The 20480-nt window shown below is 36.6% G+C and overlaps 1 protein-coding gene and 1 long non-coding RNA gene across 8 annotated transcripts in view; one reads left to right on the top strand and one right to left on the bottom strand.

The window, feature by feature from the left end:
- Positions 1–451: 451 nt before the first annotated feature.
- On the bottom strand, positions 452–2779 carry LOC141902719 (uncharacterized). Its single transcript, XR_012618929.1, has 3 exons — positions 2709–2779; positions 2471–2588; positions 452–472 (listed from the first exon to the last, which is right to left on the bottom strand). It is a non-coding gene; the product is annotated as an uncharacterized LOC141902719 (long non-coding RNA).
- A 2181-nt stretch (positions 2780–4960) lies between these two features.
- The window catches only part of LOC141902828 (nephrin-like), a 59618-nt gene continuing 44098 nt past the window's right edge, over positions 4961–20480 (top strand). For 2 of the 7 annotated variants that reach the window (XM_074790730.1, XM_074790725.1), the window contains exons 1-16: positions 4961–5251; positions 5768–5828; positions 6902–7252; positions 9421–9696; positions 10599–10874; positions 11003–11305; positions 11535–11810; positions 11936–12238; positions 12357–12683; positions 14639–14965; positions 15720–15992; positions 16330–16635; positions 17123–17401; positions 17601–17739; positions 17848–17909; positions 17995–18072. In XM_074790730.1, the coding sequence (XP_074646831.1) occupies positions 5231–5251; positions 5768–5828; positions 6902–7252; positions 9421–9696; positions 10599–10874; positions 11003–11305; positions 11535–11810; positions 11936–12238; positions 12357–12683; positions 14639–14965; positions 15720–15992; positions 16330–16635; positions 17123–17401; positions 17601–17739; positions 17848–17909; positions 17995–18072 (3658 nt within the window). In that variant the 5' untranslated portion in view covers positions 4961–5230. Of the gene's footprint in view, positions 5252–5767; positions 5829–6901; positions 7253–9420; positions 9697–10598; positions 10875–11002; positions 11306–11534; positions 11811–11935; positions 12239–12356; positions 12684–14638; positions 14966–15719; positions 15993–16329; positions 16636–17122; positions 17402–17600; positions 17740–17847; positions 17910–17994; positions 18073–18353; positions 18523–18860; positions 18888–19302; positions 19357–20012; positions 20085–20269; positions 20375–20480 lie in introns of those variants that run through there. The other 5 variants (XM_074790729.1, XR_012618952.1, XM_074790731.1 and 2 more) reach the window with 5 other exon arrangements.

The raw sequence follows: 20480 nt of genomic DNA, 5'->3' as shown, positions 1-20480 counted from the left end.
TCAGCATTCGACGCAGATATAGGTAGGTACCTATACATATTTCGTTTCTTTAACGAAATCGACGAAACACAGATTTGAAAAACGAACTCCTTTGAATCCATTGACTGGGTTATTTCCAACAAATTTCTGTTACAAATTGCCTAATATGAATACTAGGTAAATCACGTGTGTTCATCTATCTTAACGTAATACTTACATAGAACTATGATAGTAATATTACCAGCAACTGATCCCGCTATATTCGATACGTTACATGTATAAACACCTGAATCAGTTTTACTGATTCGTGTAAAACTGAGTTTATTATTAGACTGTCCTGATAGATTGGCACCACTCCATTTATACGTCAGTCCTGTAGCTCCAGACTGTGAACCGTCACATGTGATTGTTAATGGTGAATTCTCCTGTACTGTGACGATGTTGTTGATGGCGGTGTTTGGTTGAGATGTTAGGTCTGGTCCACTCGGGGGTGCTGTAAATATGAAACTATATTGAAAACCACGGGGGTTTCGGTCGTTCATTTTCAATGCGGCGTCTGCTACATTATAGATTTTGGCAATTTAAAAGAAATCATCCACATCAAAATTAATACATTAACATGAATCCGTTGTAGATCACAAAATAACCGTGATAAAACGATAAGAGTATAATCCCACAATAAATGAATTGATAGCTAAAAAGTTGACTTCGAATGTATGAAATATTACCCTCCTTCAGTCTAAAATGACTTGCAAAATAAAACACAGCGCATGTACATAAATACATTGTCTATGCATGAAATAAGATACGAATCACTCCACATTAAGTAATGGGGACTGGAGTACTGACATATTTTGAAAAACAGATGTAATGGGGGCTGAAACCTTTATTAAGTTTGACAGAGCGGTCGGAATGAGTACAAATCAAAAGCGGATTCTTACTATGTGTTGTCTATAGTGAGATTGTTGTTTGGAAAAGCAATATTGACTCCAGGGAATTCAAAAGTATGCCCGATTTGCAAAGAATGGAGGACTACCCCAACTTTCTAATTTCACCCTCTTAAAAGCATCCCGTTTATGTTCCTTGATTCTTCCCAGTTTCCCCAATATAAAAAGGTTACAATCAGGACAGTGAAAACAGAACAGAGAAAGATACTTTTAAAACTTTGTCCGGGTATGCAAGTTTTTTTTTAAAAAAAAGGTTGATTATGTTACTAAAATTTCAGCGTTGTACACAAATAAAGTGAAATTGACCATGATTCTGGGGCATTTTTGAGCGGCCATTGCCCCTTAATGCCCCAACCAAAAATGCAAGAAAGCACTTTTACCCAATCATTTATTTGGAAATATTGAAATTTTCCATCAAAACTTTTGTACGCTAAAATGGAATTGAAACCTACCTTTGAGCTCCCATACTATGTAAAATCTCATGGCCTAAAAAGTTTTTATCACAAATCCAAGGCCCAAGGGAAAGACCCTGAACAACCACCGCTTTAAGGTAAGTTAAAGAAATTCAGGTAGGATTCACAGCTAGTAACTTTACGAAAAACAGAGAAACCTAATCTCGAATTAAGATTTTGTATGAGAACATCCAAAAAAGGGTTTTTTCCATCGAACTCCCACTCGAAGGTTAACTTCTAGGAAGGATAAATAAAGGGAATCAAGAAATGTTAAAAGATGTCAAGGATGAGATCAGTTGACACTAAACATAAAATATAATCGACATAACTGCGCCATAGAAGAGGCGCGTATATAGGGTAAAATTTCAGATTCAATGTGTTCTAAGAAAAGGTTAGCTAGTCAAGAATAGGCGATAGAGGCCCGTAGCGAAATCATATTGCGCAAAGAAAATGCCATCAAATTGAAAAAAGGCTCTTCTAGCGCATAATTCTAAAAGATCAACGAGACAGTTAACTGAGGCAGGATAATTCAAATTACAGGACGGGAGTTTACGTTTAATAAAATCTGAAGAGAGTTGCAGAGAGATCTATGCTGTGAATAGAGAGACTGCATCAAACGAAATGAACTTGTTTCCATTGCGGGTAACGTGACGTCTTGTAGTAAATCCATTTCGTGTATGACATGAGAACAACAGAACGAACCAACAAAGGAGAAAGCGTTTTTTCAATCGAGGATCCAGAAAGATATCAATAGGGAGAGCCCCTTCTTGAGATGATAAGATACGTTAAGTGACATTACTTTTACGAATCTTAGGGGGGGGGGGGGGCGTAAGGATAAGTCGGTAAGCTGGGTAATCGGCTGGTCAATTTCATAATAAATTTATCATCAGTAGGATGTTTACATATACTGTGTATTTATTTGAGCAGTCATTTTAGACTGAAGAAGGGTGGCAGCAACCACCCGAAATGTTTCTTATATTTCAAATATTAAACAAGTTAGCAATCAATTCTTTTATCGCGGGATCTTACTTTTATAAATCAACATGCTACAAATGATAAGAGTACGTGTAAAATGTTACACGTTTTACTCACGTTAATTTGATTAATAAAGCTTTAACGTTATTATTCGTCACATTTTTTAACTCGCAGTCAGTGAATTGTTCAAACCCAGATCACATGGTGAATGCGATTTCACAGTTACTCTTCATCACTGAACACGATAAGAGAAAGAACTTTTTATCATTGTTACCTCTTACATAATTATTGTGTTACTATTTGGAAAAGAGTTCATGTAATCACACCACCACATTCCAGAATCAACCATCCGTACATTAGTGATACGTATACCATATCGCCCAGCTGTGACGTCACATTGTCCAGTGTACCCAGTGATAGTTCCCCTAGGACAGTTAATCTCGTCAAATGCAAACTGTCCCGATTGGCCAGACATTGTTATTTTGAGACCGCAGAAATGTTTACCGGGTGGTGAAACCTGACATTGTACGACAGTGGCGCCACCTAGTATTACAACTGCCGGTGTTACAACTGTCGTGATTGTCGTATCCGCTGCGTCGATACAGTTCTGTTGCTGACCTGAAATTTTCAATGGAAATGAAAGTTTGTTTATAGTCGATTTTAGACAGATATCAACTGGTCCATCATAACTCGAGTTGAAGCCAATATACGAAGCCTAATTCTATAAATGCAGAGGAGGGTGTTGAGAAACTATCCACAAATAATTATTAATTCGTGACAAAAACGTGGAATTAGTCAGATTTCTACTTACGCAAGGCTGATTATAAACTGAATCAACATGATTTTAGAAACATGATTTATTCATTACATATTTCGCATGAAATCATTCATATGATGTCAAAACATTCTAGCAACGTTGCTCACAGATTGTATTTGCTCAAGATATCATTAACAGTGCATTTCTTTGGTATAAACTTTTATCAGGAAAAACGTTTATGAAATTGCGTCCGAGTAATCGTTGTAAGAATATGTATTTGAATTACGAAGCGTATCAGGTCATCTGTTTTGAGTATAAACTGCGTCAATCTATTAGTTGTCAAGCCTTGATATGCTGAAGTGAGTCCGAGTGGAAATTTGTGGAAATCGTAATGGTGGTCGGGTAGAGGATGTACAAAACTTCCCATAGTCAAATTTGTTTTGAAAAAGGACAGGATCGCCTGTGGTGCATTAAATATTTTGTCATTATGGATACTAAGTGGATTAAGGAATTAATTGAAGAAATCCCACAATTCAATTTTTTTACGATAAAGAAATAAATTTTTCATTCAAATTCGAATTGCGGGATTTCTTCAATCATCTACAGCGTACACAGATTAGGGCGTTCTTACTAATGGATTAAGGAACTTTTATCCTGATGTCAAATATCATGAAAAGCCGATGATTGCATGTCTTCTAATGATTTTTGTTACATTCACAATGCAAAATGAATTAATCATGTCACTTGTGGTCGGCTTTGCAAGTAGAAATCTGTACTGTATATTACCGTTTATTCCTGTCCACATTAGAAATGATACCACAATCCCTACCAAACACTTCTGTAATGAAGATAATGTACTGAAGCAGCGTGATTTCACAATCTGCTCGATGTTAGAATATCAGGGGTGTCTGTCTGCGCTAGATGTGAATTTGTTAATCAAAAAATTTTGTTGATAAATAACACTGTCAAACCGGGACCGAAAATTAATGTGTGCATTACTAATTTGTCACGTGTGATATCGGCTTCGAAATCGGTTTTCGTTTGGATCTCGATAGATAATGATTTACCACGCACTTATCAGTCACAAGGTTCAGTTAATCAATGGAACTGCATAGATTTAATCTACAAAAATGAATTTGGATGAAATACGTGGTAGCTCTCGTCCTTACCTTTCCATACATGCTCTATATGCTTTTCAAAGAACAACAGAATACCTTCAATAAGAAAATAGTATACAAATATCATAACATAACACATACTTTAGACAAATATCATAACAAATAAAGAAACTGTAACTAAAATCGAATGTGATAACACTGAAAAAAAAATAAAATGTTTTTCTGACCTTAAGCAATTGAGTTTTGTGACCTTCGTTACGTAAATAAAAAACAAGAGCAAAGCGAAAGGAAGATTTTTTTTTTAATTTAGACTTCATAGTAAAACGATTAACTTACAACATTCAAGCAAATTGCTGATCTACGTATTGACAGGATGAAGAGCGCTTAGAATTTCTGTCGAATGAATATTTTAAAAAGACGTATTTCTATTCCGACCAGGAAGTTAGGTAAATATAGCGAATGATACCGACAAGAATCGTGTTCATCATCGATATTCAGTGTTGAATGCCGATGTTTACACGAAAATACAAGACCTATACTGCGTGGGTTTTCCCACAATGAACAAAGCTACTTAATCAATAACCTTCAAGAATATATGACTATGATAGCTGTTTATGCATAGAGTGTAGGCATTATAAATCAGAAGAATGTCGTCAAGTAACTGGTACTGCTGTCAACTAGGCACATACGCCGCGGGTAGGTCTACATTGTATGTTGGTATGTGTAGATATAAATCTAGTGTGTATAATGCGACCAGGAAGTGAAAATCGACCAGACGTTTTCAGTTTCGAAGTTTCTCTTTGATTAGACGTTTTCTAAATTTGGATTACCGGTTTGTGTTCGTCTACGTGATTCTATTACCTCACAATCGTTAGGCTTAGTTTTGACATACGTGTTTGATTGCGACGTTGAAAGGAAGCGAGTGTTTATACTTGAAAACTTTGCTATAACTTCTTCTTTCAAAATAATCGATATGTTGATCATCAGGAAATTTGGAAAAAAATGAACACTCAACGCATCCAAGTGAGTACATGTAGGCCTATATAATGCAGTAAAATCGTGATAAAACACGCGTATAGGCCACTGGCTTCTTACTTATAGCCACCACAGTCACTTCACAACTGCAAGAAAATTGTGTTAGTTCCAAAAATATGTTAGTTGCGTACATGGATTTGTTGAATAAAAAAAGGTTATAGGCCTACATATTCAGATTCATAAGTTACTCAAATTAATTTTTACACGACTTGACTTTATTTAAGCACGGCTTTAGAATTGTTTAGGCTCTCCAACATCAAAGCAAAGGCCATTAATGAAATGATCCAAAAAATTTCGAGTTTAGATACGTAAATCAATTATGGTGGCTTATTCGTCAATAGATCTTACATAGATTGCTGTTTGCGATTACAAATATATGTACGTATGGTTATAAATAGTTAAATCGTTTTAAGTCCACGAACAAGACGTCGATTAAATTGATTTAGAAATGAAAACTTTATTTATGACAAACACATGTAATTTATTGTTCTAATATATATTCAGAATGTACCGGTAGTCTGGTGTGTGTTTGTGATTGTTCTTCTCTGCGTGAGATCTACAGCAGGTAAATACTACCACATAACGCCATTCAAAATACATACCGTGTTTCTCATTGTGCACTGGCTTCTCCAAAGTGACGCGGGGGGCATACATTTCTACTTAGTCCTTGTAATGAAAGGGGGATTGAAGAGGAGCCTGAGGGAGTCAACTTCCTTATTTTGATTTAGGTAGAAAATGCACTGAAGATGGCATGAGGGAACCGAGTCTTTACTTTTGGATTGTGCTTACCGAAATCTCCAATGTCAGGGCAAATGACAGTTTTAAATCCCGATCTATCTACATCGCATCAATAACCTGATCCATTGCTGATAATGCACATTACATAATTCCAAGTACGAAAAAGAAATAATAATAAACAAGGATTCTATTGAGCAGGGGGTATTCCATTTTTTTGCATTGAAAAGAAACCAACAGAAATTATTAAATTATTCGAGCGCTATTTTTACCAGATTTTCGTCACTGATTCTTCGGACGTGCGCGGTGATGAGAAACACGGTTCCTTTGTTCTCGATGGCATTATGTGTCATATTTTTTTTCACTCGTTATTCCTGAAGATGGGGATTCCTATTGGGGTATAGTCGAAACGTTGGACGAATAAATTCATAGCTTAAAAGAAACTTTTCAGACTTGATCTACCGTTATATGAGTGAAAGATGTTCTAAATATCGTTTAAACCAATCAGATATTGTTTCACCAATGGTTGTTAATTTTCTTCTACTTGTATCATTACCCTTAGTTCGTCGCTTACTTAGTATTTAGCTATTGTTTTTCAGTCTTTAATGAGTTTGAGACGCACTACGTAAATACACAAATTAAAACTTTAAAATCGAATATTAATTTTTCAAGAATCAAGATGAAAATGCACCAAGTTTCGGACTCTCGCTAGAGATCATCGTTTGGTACATATACATTGGAACCTCGTTAATACGAAATGGCTTAATACGAACCTCGCGGTATAGCGTTGATTTTCGTATGTCCCGGCCAAATGTAGTACAAATTACTTGTAAAAGACTAGATTAATACGAACACGATGACATGAACGATTTTAAATGTTTTAAGGTGATTGAATAATTCTAGGACAGCAGCAGAATTGTATAGATGCAGCGGACACGACAATCACGACAGTTGTAACACCAGCAGTTGTAAAACTAGGTGGCACCACCGACGTACAGTGTCAGGTTTCACCACCCAGTAAAGATTTCTGCGGTTACAGTATGACATTCAGTACCCCTACTGTACATTATTCGTTTGATAAGACAAACTGTCCTCGTGGAGCTATTACTGAACCTCGGTACACTGGACAGTGTGACGTCACAGCTGGACGTTACGGTTTACGTATAACTAATGTACAGATGTCTGATGCTGGAGGATGGGCATGTCAATACATGAACATGTTTTCAGAAAGTAGAAAAGTAGTTACTGTAGTAGGTAAGAATAATTAGCAATTGAATTATATCTCATTTCTCTCATCATGGTCATGCGACTACATGAACATGTTCTCAACTAATGCAAATAGTAAAAAGGAAATAACTGTAGTGGGTAAGAATTGAATAATATATCATTTCTCTTATCGCGTTCAGTAACGAAGAGTGACTATGAAATTGTATTCACCATGTGATCTGGGTTTGAACAATTCACTGACTGCGAGTTACGAATGATAACTTAATATTTGAAATATTAGAAACATTTCGGGTGGTTGCTGCCACCCTTCTTCAGTCTAAAATGACTGCCCAAATAAATACACAGTATACGTAAACATCCTACTGATGATACATTTATAATGAAATTGACCAGCCGATTACCCAGCTTACCGACTTATCCTTACAGCCCCCCTAAGATTCGTAAAAAGTAATGTCCCTTTACGCATCTTGTCATCTCAAGAAGGGGCTCTCCCTCATGACATCTTTCTGGATCCTCGATTGAAAAAACGCTTTCTCCTTTCTTGGTTCGTTCTCTGGTTCTCATAACAAACAAGATATGGATTTACTACAAGACGTCATGTTACCCTTAATGGCAACAAGTTCATTTCGTTTGATGTAGTCAATGTTGTTAGTGATAGAGATATCACTAACATCCCTCTGGAACTCACTTCAGATTTTATCAAACGTACACTCCCGTCCTGTAATTTGAATTATCCTGCCTCAGTTAACTGTCTCGTTGATCTTTTAGAATTATGCGCTAGAAGAGCCTATTTTCAATATGATGGCATTTTCTTTGCGCAATATGATTTCGCTACGGGCATCTATCGCCTACTCTAGCTAACCTTTTCATAGAACACATTGAATCTGAAATTTTACCCTATATTCGCGCCTCTTCTATGGCGCAGTTACGTCGATTATACTTTATGTTTAGTGTCAACTGATCTCATCCTTGACATCTTTTGACATTTCTTAATTCCCTTTATTTATCCTTCCTAGAAGTTTACCTTCGAGTGGGAATTCGATGAAAAAAAACCCATTTTTTGATGTTCTCATACAAAATCTTAATTCGGGATTATAGGTTTCTCTGTTTTTCGTAAACCTACTAGCTGTGAATCTTACCTGAATTTCTTTCCATTTACTCAAGCTTACCTTAAAGTGGTGGTTGTTCAGGGTCTTTCCCTTGGAGCTTCTAAGGATTTCTGATAAAAACTTTTTAGGCAATGATATTTTAGATGGAAGGAGAGCTCAAAGGTGGGTTTCAATTCCATTTTAGCGTACAAAAGGTTTGATGGCAAATTTCAGTATTTCCAAATGAATTATCGGGTAATTAAAGTGCATTTTTAGTTGGGGCATTAAGGGGCTATGGCCCCAGGAAAATGCCCCAGAATCATGGTCAATTTCACTTTATTTGTGCACAACGCTGACATTTTAGTAACATAATCAACCTTTTTTTGAAAAAAATTGCATACCCGGACAAAGTTTTAGAGAAAGCACTTCACAAAGCTAATACTAATAAAGTATCTTTCTCTGTTTTGTTTTCACTGTCCTGATTGTAACCTTTTTATATTGGGGAAACAGGGAAGAATCAATGAACATAAACGGGATGCTTTAAATAGGGTGAAATTAGATAGGTGGGGTAGTCTCTATTCTTTGCAAATCGGGCATACTTTTGAATTTCCTGGAGCCAATATTGCTTTTCCAAACAGCAATCTCACTATAGACACCACATAGTAAGAATCCGCTTTTGATTTGTACTCATTCCGACCGCTCTGTCAACCTTAATAAAGGTTTCAGCCCCCATTACATCTATTTTTCAAAATATGTCAGTACTCCTGTCCCCATTACTTAATGTGCAGTAATTCGTATCTTATTTCATGCATATACAATGTATTTATGTACATGCGCTGTGTTTTATTTTGCAAGTCATTTTAGACTGAAGGAGGTTAATATTTCTTACATTCGAAGTAAACTTTTTAGCTATCAATTCATTTATTGCGGGATTTTACTCTTATCGTTTTATCACGGATATTTTGTGATCTACAACTGATTCATGTTGATTTATTAATTCTGAAATGGATGGCTTCTTTTAAATTACCAAAATCTATAATGTAGCAGACGCATTGAAAATGAACCACCGAAACCCCCGTGGTTTTCAATATAGTTTCATATTTACAGCACCCCCGAATGGACCAGTCCTAACATCTCAACCAAACACCGCCACCAACAACGTCGTCACAGTACAGGAGAATTCACAATTAACAATCACATGTGACGGTTCACAGCCTGGAGCTACAGGACTGACGTATAAATGGAGTGGTGTCAATCTATCAGGACAGTCTAATAATAAACTCAGTTTTACACGAATCAGTAAAACTGATTCAAATGTTTATACATGTACAGTATCGAATGTAGCAGGATCAGTTACTGGTAGTATTACTATCAAAGTACTATGTAAGTATTACGTTAAGATAGATGAACACACGTGATTTACCTAGTATTCATATTAGGCAATTTGTAACAGAAATTTGTTGGAAATAACCCAGTCAATGGATTCAAAGGAGTTCGTTGTTCAAATCTGTGATTCATCGATTTCGATAAAGAAACGAAATATTTATAGGTACCTTACCTACCTATATCTGCGTCGAATGCTGAGGAAAACGCACGCGACTCCTTAACGGAGTTTATTATTAAGTGCATTTATGAGGCTGAATTATGTTAAAGTTTCAGATTCTATCCTCATCAAATGACATTTTGTCACATCGCGATAAAGCAATTATCTAGAATAATGAAGTAGGCAAGAAGATATCGTCAGATTACCACAAAATATGAATCTAAACGCGTTTACCCTTTTACCGCGGACTCTTCTGAGGCGTATCTTACCATATTCATTCGGGTGTGTTCTAGACCCCTTATGTCCCATTAATTATAACAGATATACATATTTCATTCAAATGAATCTTCCCATCAATCGATATTCACCATATTTTCTCTACATGAAGTCTATTCGTCACGATTGTGATCGGGTGAGACGCGGCTTTGAAAAATATGCGGCAGTTTACCAGCAAACCGGAACAATTAAAACATCATCAATAACGTACGAGAAATTTATTCATGCGAATGCATTGTTGGATTTGACTCGATACTTCATATTTTATATCTATTTGAATGAGAGAAATAACTCCGTAAAAAGCTTCATGCAAAAGCTTATGCTTGGAATAAATATGAGTTTTTAATGCATTTCAAAAGAATCTGGGCCGGTAATCTTAAATATGAAATTGTACAGAATAAACTGTTGCTGTTGTACATATAACTCATCGATCAAGATAATCGCTTTTTAACACTTTTAATTTCAGACCCGCCAGGTAATGTTACATTACAAGGACCGAAGTCACCCGTTCAGGAATCCGTATCCGTTGACTTAACGTGTACAGCTACTGGGGGTAACCCGGTACCGAACCTCGCCATAACTAGAACACCAGGTGGCAGCACTGTCAAACAGGGAATAAGCCCTCTAACATATTCAACATCCGCCAATAAAACAGATAACCAGGCAGAATATCAATGTACAGCTACTGGGGCTGGTATACCAACACCAATGATTTCAAATAAAGTTAGATTAACTGTCTACTGTAAGTACTGCAGATATTTTACAAATTACTCGTTATTCCCATGAAGTAACTGCGGTTCTGTTTTTGACATAATTTTGTTTCGTCAACACACACGGATTTTGACAATATCGAGAACAAATGATTTCTAGTTCAAGCAACAACGCTGACGATGATGAAGAAACCGGCAGATTATGTATTAGTAAACGATAATCAACAGATAGAGTGTAGAACTGACTCGTCAAACCCGGCTGTACAGATTCAGTGGTTCACATATTCCTCTACAACATGGACACCACTTGTCTCTCAACCAGCTACGAGTCGAACTAGTGCAGCCAATCACGGGTTTGTGGCTACTAGCACATTATCTATTACTGCGACTAAAACCATGAATCAAGCTCGATACAGATGTCAAACTGGAAATCTTTACAAAGATACAACGATTACCGTTTACTGTAAGTTTAAAATACATTAGTTCTAAAATATATCATTTCAGATCATTCGAAAATATTTCGCACCGGATTAATTACCAAAGGAAACCTGTTTCTAAACTACACGTAGAGGCTCATTAATGAGAGTGAATTGAGAATTTATATGAAATTCATTCGATTTTGAATCATGTCGTTTCGGCTTCAATTCTTCAGTTTTTTTCCGCTAGCAAAATATTTTTCTCGTCCATTCCAGACCCGCCAAGCAGTGTTGCATTACAAGGACCGACGTCAACAGTTCGGGATTCCACTTCCGTTGACTTCACGTGTACAGCTACAGGGGGTAACCCGGTACCGAACCTGCTCATATCTAGAACACCAGGGGGCAGCACTGTAAAACAGGGAGTTAGTCCTCTAACATATTCAACATCCGTCACTAAAACAGATAACCAGGCAGAATATCAATGTACAGCTACAGGGGCTGGTATATCAACACCAATGATTTCTAATAAATTCGTATTAACTGTCAACTGTAAGTACTATACATTGTTTACAAATTACTCGTAACCTCGTGAAGTTAATGTGGTTCTATTTTTGACGTGGTTTTGTTTCGTCAACATCCTCGGATTTGACAATATTGAAACAAATTATTTCTAGTTCAAGCAACATCACTGACAATGGTGAAGAAACCGGCAGATCGTGTATTATTTAACAATAATCAACAGATGGAGTGTAAAACTGACTCGTCAAACCCGGCTGTACAGATTCAGTGGTTCAAATATTCCTCTGCATCATGGACACCACTTGTCTCTCAACCAGCTACGAATCAAACTAGTGCAGCCTATCACGGGTCTGTGGCTACTAGTACATTATTTATTACTGCAACTAAAACTATGAATCAGGCTCAATACAGATGTCAAACTGGAAATCTTTACAAAGATACAACAATTACCGTTAACTGTAAGTATGAAACACTATATTACAGATATCAAATGAAGTGTTGTAGATTGTTGTTCATATAAATGCGCTTTCCCTGAATGGCTAATGAAGGAGCGTGAATTTGAATATTTATTTATAGTTCCACCAGAATCAATTACACTGACTGATATTCCAAACGGTCCAGTTGTTCAAGGTACATCAAAAACTCTGACGTGTACAACTGACTCCAGTAACCCGGTGTCTACAATTGTTTGGGCGTACAGATCTGGGACGACAACATGGACAGATATTTCACCCAACCCAGCAGTAAATCATAAACCCGGATCTCACAGTGGACAGACATCTACAAGTAGTCTAGTAGTATCAACTGATAAGGATAAGAATGGAAGACAATATAGATGTACAGCTTATCAAAACAGTCATCCTGTTAATGGTGTCACCAACTCCACGACATTGTCTGTATTGTGTAAGTGTAGAATAGCGCTTGTGATGTGTTTAACGGTTATACATTCATCGATTTGAGTCGGAAAACCAACAAATGCGCTGTATTTACAATAAATGTCACTTCATTGAAACAAATTATCTTCCAGTCCAACATACCTAGATTTAGACAATATTGAAAACAAATTATGCTTAAGTGAAGAAACGCGCCGATTATGTATTAGTAAACAATTATAGTCAACAGATTGAGTGTAAAACCAGGGAGTTGGCCACCTCCCTGGTTTTACTGAATCAGTGTTTCATTGATTAGCCTTTACATTGATAAATACTATAGTCTACCGTTAAAACATCAGCTAAATGTTACGTCAAATCGTGTAATGTCGGCTGTTTTACACAAGGGGACGATAGTGTACGTATGTTATGTTTACCGTATTTTTCCTGCTTTGCGATATTATCAAGGTCGCTTGTCGTAGGAAATTGTACACTTTTCTTAAATTTTCTCGCAAAATTCATGCCCTTCACTCAGGACTTTTGAATGTACGATTTTTGAGGTTATAGGAATACAGTAGTTTTTTATGACCTTCCTCCTCACTAACGGGGCATATAATGTTCACGTTAATCATCCCCGCAACGACGTATTAAGAAATACGTACTCTGCAACTAAGAGGGGCGAATCTATGCACGATTACGGGGTTCGGACTCTATTCCTCATTGTATGTTTCGATAGAAGAACTGACATGCGCAGTTAGAATAAATTCTGTACACAGTTACAGCCTTCCCGCTCTGGTCGAGTCTACATAGTTCATGGAATCTGGATGTAATCTTGTCTATAAAAATAAATCAATTCTGACTTAAAAATACGACGGCGTCCTAGGGACATTAATTTATTTTCACTTTTCCGGCCATAATTATCTGCGCGTTTAGAAAGGTGCAGAAAAGTCCGCCGGATTTCTCTGCGTGTTAGAAAAATTGAATAGCTAAAGTAAATCAAGAAAACATATAATTTTGAATCAAGGTTACGGGGAGTCAGATATACTTCAATTCAAACAAAATATTCCGTATATTCAACCGCCGATCCAACAACTGTAAATGTCCTTCGATTTCCGAAACCCCTGATTTGCTCCCGGCTGATGTGGTAGGTTTGTAGGGACACTAAATCAAAACAAAAAAAAATCTTACGAAATCTACCGATCAAATTAGATAGTGTCAATCCCTATCTTAAGATTAAAAAAAACGTAATTTCTTGTTTTTGCGCGAGCGCCTGAATGGAACCCTGTTCTGGTGAGGGCACCCAAACGTGGGTGAGAAATCCCTCTTCTAGCGCGTTGAAAAGGGATTTGAGAAAATTGTCAGGAAAAGCTGACAATTTTCTCAAATCCCTGTTTTTGCCGTTTTAATTTGTGCATTAGAAATTTTGCGGTCAAGGCCTGGATCAGCAATCGTATTCATGGGAGACTTTTCTGCGCCTTTCTAAACACGCAGATAATTATGGCCGGAAAAGTGAAAATAAAAAATAGATTAATGTCTCTAGGACGCCGTCGTATAAAACAGTGCCGACGGACGGACCATTGCGTATGTCAGTGTATATCATCAGTGTTTACTTCCTACTGAGGTGTGGCGCATGCGTGATTCGGTACATCGGTATCAGGAACATAGACTGGATGCCTTGTCTTTTCAAACGGACAGGAAATGCAAGTTGCCCTGAGTTCGACAGGCAACCAATCTATCTCAATTACACTGGTTCTGTGGTCTCTTATTAGACAAGTTTCTAATCGAAAATAGAGACCGAAAACCGGCTTATCAATACACAGTCGTACTGCCTACGACCTTGAAATATCGCGGAGTAAGAAAAATGTTATCAGTTTATTGTCCGTACAGTTTTACCTCCTTGTGCCAAAAAGCCGATATTACACGAGCTGACGTTGCATTAGACCATCCAATAAAAAGTATCAATCATGACTTTCAATGTTATATCTTCAGTTCCACCAGAGTCAATAACACTGACTGAAATTCCAAACGGTCCAGTTGTTCACGGTACATCAAAAACTCTGACGTGTACAACTGACTCAAGTAACCCGGTGTCTACAATTGTCTGGGCGTACAGCTCTGGGACGACAACTTGGACAGATATTTCACCCAATCCAACAGTAAATCATAAACCCGGATCTCACAGTGCACGGGCATCTACTAGTAGTCTAGTAGTACCAACTGATAAGGATAAAAATGGAAGACAATATAGATGTTCAGCTTATCAAAACAGTCAACCTGTCAATGGTGTCAACACATCCATGACGTTGTCTATATTGTGTAAGTGTTGAATAGGCGATTTATCTTCTTGATAAATGATGATGCACAATAATCAGATGTATTCGTAGCCGTTTCGGTAGAGGTCTTGGATTACTGAGGCAATAAAATGAAAAATTATCTTTTAATTTTGTAAAACATAGTAGTTAGTGTATATCAGATGACCGTATATCAATCAAATCCACGAATGATGAATTCGTCACAGAAAACTTGTAAAAAACTGATATGATTTCATACGAGGGAATTTTACTCCATTTATCAGTTACTTTTTATCGTCGATGTCCGCTGTAAAAAAACCAGTATGACTATAGTGAACTGATATTTATCTCATCTTAGAGTTAACAAATAAAAGCCCTACGAAAGCGTCGTTGTATTCTCACAAGTGATCTTTACTCCATATATTAGTGATATTTTATTACCGATGTCCAATGTAAACAACCAGTTACACAGTACAACGACAGCGTCCGGGGGACATAATTACTTCGCATCGAAGGAAAACATTCTCAGCAATTCATCTATCTTTATTCTAAGTTCTATTCCAAATTTCATCCGTATTTTGTTTTAATTCTACTCCGTTACTCAAGGGGATCAAATTCCTCATAGCATTAGTGCAACTGGTACATATCTTCATTTGAGACTACACTGTACATTCTTTCATATTTCAAGTGCTGAAAAAATTACTCTTGTATTTTTTAGAAACTTTTTATTCTATATACACTAGATACAATATTACATATTTAGTTTAATTCTACAATAGATGCACCGCAGCTTTCTTCACAAGTTGAACCCGTTGCCGCAAATATAGGAGAAAGTGGTAGATTTACGATAAACTTCGATGCAAATCCGCTAGCGACAACTCTCAACTGTAGACACAATTCAACAAAGGGCCGCCATGTAATGAAAAATACCAGTTTAACGCAGTGGGATGTCAACATACAATCAGTTCAGGCATCTGATTATGGATCCTATTCGTGTAGACTCAATAATTCAGTTGGTAGCATAGATATAACACTGAAACTCACAGAAACTGGTAAGAATCATGTGCTATTTCGAAAGATATGTTGTTTTCAGAAATTCGCAGTCATTTGCACTATAGCACTATTTACCACTTATCAATTCTAATAAAACCTGCAAATATCGATTGCAGCCTGAAACCTATTTTCAATGATAACTCTTCTGTTAGTCGTTCATCAATTGATAATATTTGAGTAGTCGGATGTCTGGAGGGATGCTGGGCCCAGGCTTCAGATTAATACCGGAGTAACACTCTGAATAACACGAGACTGCATTTTGCTGAACTGGGATCCCAATAAATTAGTGCAGCGTGCGAACTATAAAACGAATTTCTTTTTTTCTTGTGGTTTCAGGACCTCCCCAAACACCGTCAAATCTGTCAGTTATTGCAAAAACAGCTGTTTCTGTGACGCTGAGTTGGGTTTCTGAATTTGAGGGTGGTGCCAAACAAACGTTCGCCGTCAGTTACAGGGTATCGGATGCTACACAATTCGTGAATAAAGCTGAAATACCCGATCCCGGTTATAGAAAACTGGTGCAAACGAAAATAACCGGATTAAAACCATCAACTGATTATCAGTTCAAAGTGAAAAGTGTCAACTTAAATCCCGGTGATAATACGAGTCCATTTACTGATATAGTTACAACTAGAACAAATGGTAAGATTGGAGACTTGTAAGATATGTAAGTTTAGTAAGATATAAATACAGGCCTATCCTTAAGCTCGTTCGATTACTTTAACGCACATTTCTTTATGTGAAATTAATAAAGTTAATTTCGCTGAGTTAAATTCCTCATTTTCGGAAATTCCTCATTTCGTGATTGTTACCGTCAACGACGACAATCGAACGAAAAGCTGTTTCGGATTATTTTACCAGTTAACTTTTCCGATATCATTCACATTCGATGTTGCATCATTTTAAGCCCAAAAACAGAGTCCAGGAGCTTCCTACTGATACGAATATCGGAATGCAAATACGTAGCGACATACGTGCCTCCTTGATCCCCGATCTTGAGAATTCTAACTCGGCTGTTATTTCCAGCTAGTGGGATTGGCTGCACGTACTCCAGTCTAGATGATTGTGTTGATGATATAATTTTTTCCGGTCTTTTTTGAAATCGAATTCATGGTTTCTAATTTTCTAGCTATTCCAAGCGCTATAAACACCGTATTGAAGCAAGCGACAGTAACACAGTACGGAAATAGTGTCCTGATAAAAATGTCGTCGTTTCCGTCGAAGTACAGCGTCTACGTGAAATACTGTATCAAACATACAAACGAATGTTTTAATTCTACGAAACAAGAAAGTACTGGTGGGCCGATTAGTATTGAGATTAAAATCGATCCCGATAAAGCATACAGTTACAAACTGATTGTAATTGAGAGTAGTGACGTAATTCTGAGCCATCGGGTAGAAATTCCAGGTAAATATTTGCGGGTTAGTGTCGGTAAACCAAGATCCAAACGTTGAAAAGAAAGATAAAAAAACAAATAAATGCATAGATATCCCATACCTATAGTCATTTTGCTAGTTCACTCTTAATGAAAAATATCTCTGGTGAAATTCAGGCACATCGATACTTTCTTGTCATAGTTTGCACATTTTATTTTTTATCCTCTTAGTTACTACCAATGTTGCACTGATCGGAGGTGTTGTTGTGGGTGTATTGTTGCTCGCCCTCATCGTCATTGTGTTCGTGTTGCTATTCGTGAAAAGGCGTCGAGAAGGTCAATGGATCTGGACAAAAAATAGCTCGAGAAGGTAGAAACTAGAGATTTCAATTCCTATTTGTTTAACTTAATTCCATGTCAGAGATTCCCTTTCCAGCCCAGGCGATCACCACAAAATGGTGTGTTTCCCTTTTTTCAGTCCGGCTTCAGTTCCTCCTCCGAACTATAACGATATCGATGGACATGTAGCCGGACCTAGAGGTAAAATTTGCCACTTCAAACCTTTCATCTCATCTAAACAATAAACATATATTTTTTCAAATATTTGTTTTCTTTTCCTTGTTAGGTGACGTGTACGCGCGAGTCAACAAAAAACCTAAAAGTCCACCGACCAAAGATAATCACGTCACTACCGATGACTTCGGTAATGTCACAATTTTACAACTTTCTAACACGCCGAAAATTTACGCAAACAGATTATTGCAACAGTTTTCATATCACAACGTTATTGTTGAAAATCTCTGTCAGTCGGTTTTTATATTGCATTATGGACAATGAAATCCCCACAATATTTTCAGTTATATCGTATCCCTAAATGTTGCGAGAATTTCTTTGTTAGTAATAAAATTGGCACAAATTATTAGGGTTTTCTATTTCTTCAGAGAAAAACACTATTGAAATTCTCGTTTGTCTTTGTCCTTTTAGATCCCGAATGGGCAAAAGAAAAAGAAAAAAAATATTTTCTATCTTCAGCGCAGAGTTTTTAAGTTAAAGATCGGACTTTTATAAAATATTCTTCAATCACAATACCGTCTATGAGATGCTTAAACTTGTTTCATATTTTCAGATCCGTATTCGAGCATTAACGATCTTGGTAAGCAATCGGTTCATTTCCTCATTTCATTGAAACTTCGTCATTATTGAAATAAAGATATTTTCTGATCTACTGAATTGAGTAGAAGGTTTGTTAAAAGAATCAACGAAAAAATTGCTTCAATCTTAGAAGTCTCCTTCATCCTTCCCCCTTTAAGACTGATCGTAGGAGGGTTGCAGTTATACCCCGAATTATCACAAGTAATTTTAGAATAAACTTTTTAGCCTATTTACAATTGTAGGATTTAACGTATTATTACTGTATCACATATATTGTCATAACTGAATTAGAACTAATACATTATAAGTACTTAAATAGATCCATTTCTATATTCGCAGTTTCGGAAGATGGAGTCAAGAAAACTGGTAAGAGTTTTATCTTTATGTTACGAGGCCCTATCTTAATTAATCGATTTTTTGGACCGATCGATATTGCCGGATATCTCCGTAAAACCACCGAGTATTTCCGAGCCGCGAATCAATTAACATATTCATTATCTCAATATCTAAGTCCAAAGATTGCCATGCATATTAATCTCACGATAAGGTAAAGCTTGATTTAAAGTGTAGCGAATTCAGGTTCGTATTTTTGGACGTAATGATCGAAGTGATCGGTTATGTCCGGTAATGTCCTGTAGTGTACAGTGATTAGTTATATTCGGGAATTGCCAAATGATGCAATATTGATGGCTCAATCTATAAAAACCTATCATTTGCTCGGTCATTGACCAGAAGAATGGTAGAGGCGATCGGAATAGATTTTGAATTCTATTATTTTCAGGGGAACCGATTTACGCACAGGTCGACAAAAATAAAAAACGAAATCAGAATCAAGGTAAGCAAGTGTTTTTCAAATCTAGAATGATACCAAGGAACCGATCAACGTATTTGGTGAAATGCCCTTAGAATAGCAGGATTACATGTGCCGTATATTCACAAAGAACTTACCGATACACATAGTTACATAGAGGAAATGGAAATAATCTTACTCTTTCAAATTTCGTTTTATGAAAACCAACTAGATAAAGTGAAAAAAAATCAAAAAGCATTTTTCCGCTACGATTTTTATTTACGATGTATTAGACTAAAGATTTAATGAAATTGGTCGTGCACAATTCCATACCACCATTTGTGCATAGACTACGGTGTACCTTACATTAGAGGCTTACATTGGAAACTTATCATGATTTTACCGATGCGATGAAATCATTGAAAACACGAAGAGTGCCGTCAATTGCCGTAGAAACGCGTGATAATTTTTACAGAATCAATAAAGTCACTTTCGATGAAAAAGTTTTGTTAGGAAACTAATCATGATTTTCCTCAATCATTGAAATCATGACTCCCAGTTTAGTATTACTACTGAATCGTTGTTGTTGTAAAGAATGCGAATGTTGTCACGAATAACACATGAAATGACAATGATTTTCTCGAATAGAATTGTTTGAAATTGTTTTTGCCAATTTTTTCAAACTTGTGGCTTATTCTCAGTCGTAAATGGTGCAAGCGGTACTGATCCAATTTACTCCAATGTGGATAAAAGCAAGAACAAGAAAACTAAAGGTGAAATGCACAGAATGAAATCTATACTAAAGGGATTTTATTTGTAGCAAAAGTACATTCAGAAACTTTTTCGAAGAAAAGAAATGTGTTGGCTACACAAAATGAAATGCCAAATTAGATATTCGAGAAAAAGTATGACGTGAAATTTGTTTCTAAGATATTCACATCCCGTGTTTTCTCTTCAGGGTCGTTAGATAGTGCAGAACCACTGTACTCGCAAGTCGATAAAAACAAAACGCGTAAAGGAAAGAAGGCGAAAAAAGCAGAGAGAAATGGAAACTACGAAATGGGTGAGTTCTACGTGTACACCGATTCTTACGAGAGAATCAGAATTCTGTACGATGTCCGATACGCTAACTCTAAAATACCGTTTCTAAAAGGGAAAAGAAAAGAAGT

Source organism: Tubulanus polymorphus, chromosome 3 (assembly GCF_964204645.1).
Source record: "Tubulanus polymorphus chromosome 3, tnTubPoly1.2, whole genome shotgun sequence".
Taxonomy (NCBI): domain Eukaryota; kingdom Metazoa; phylum Nemertea; class Palaeonemertea; order Tubulaniformes; family Tubulanidae; genus Tubulanus; species Tubulanus polymorphus.
This window is presented reverse-complemented; position numbering and strand designations above follow the sequence as displayed.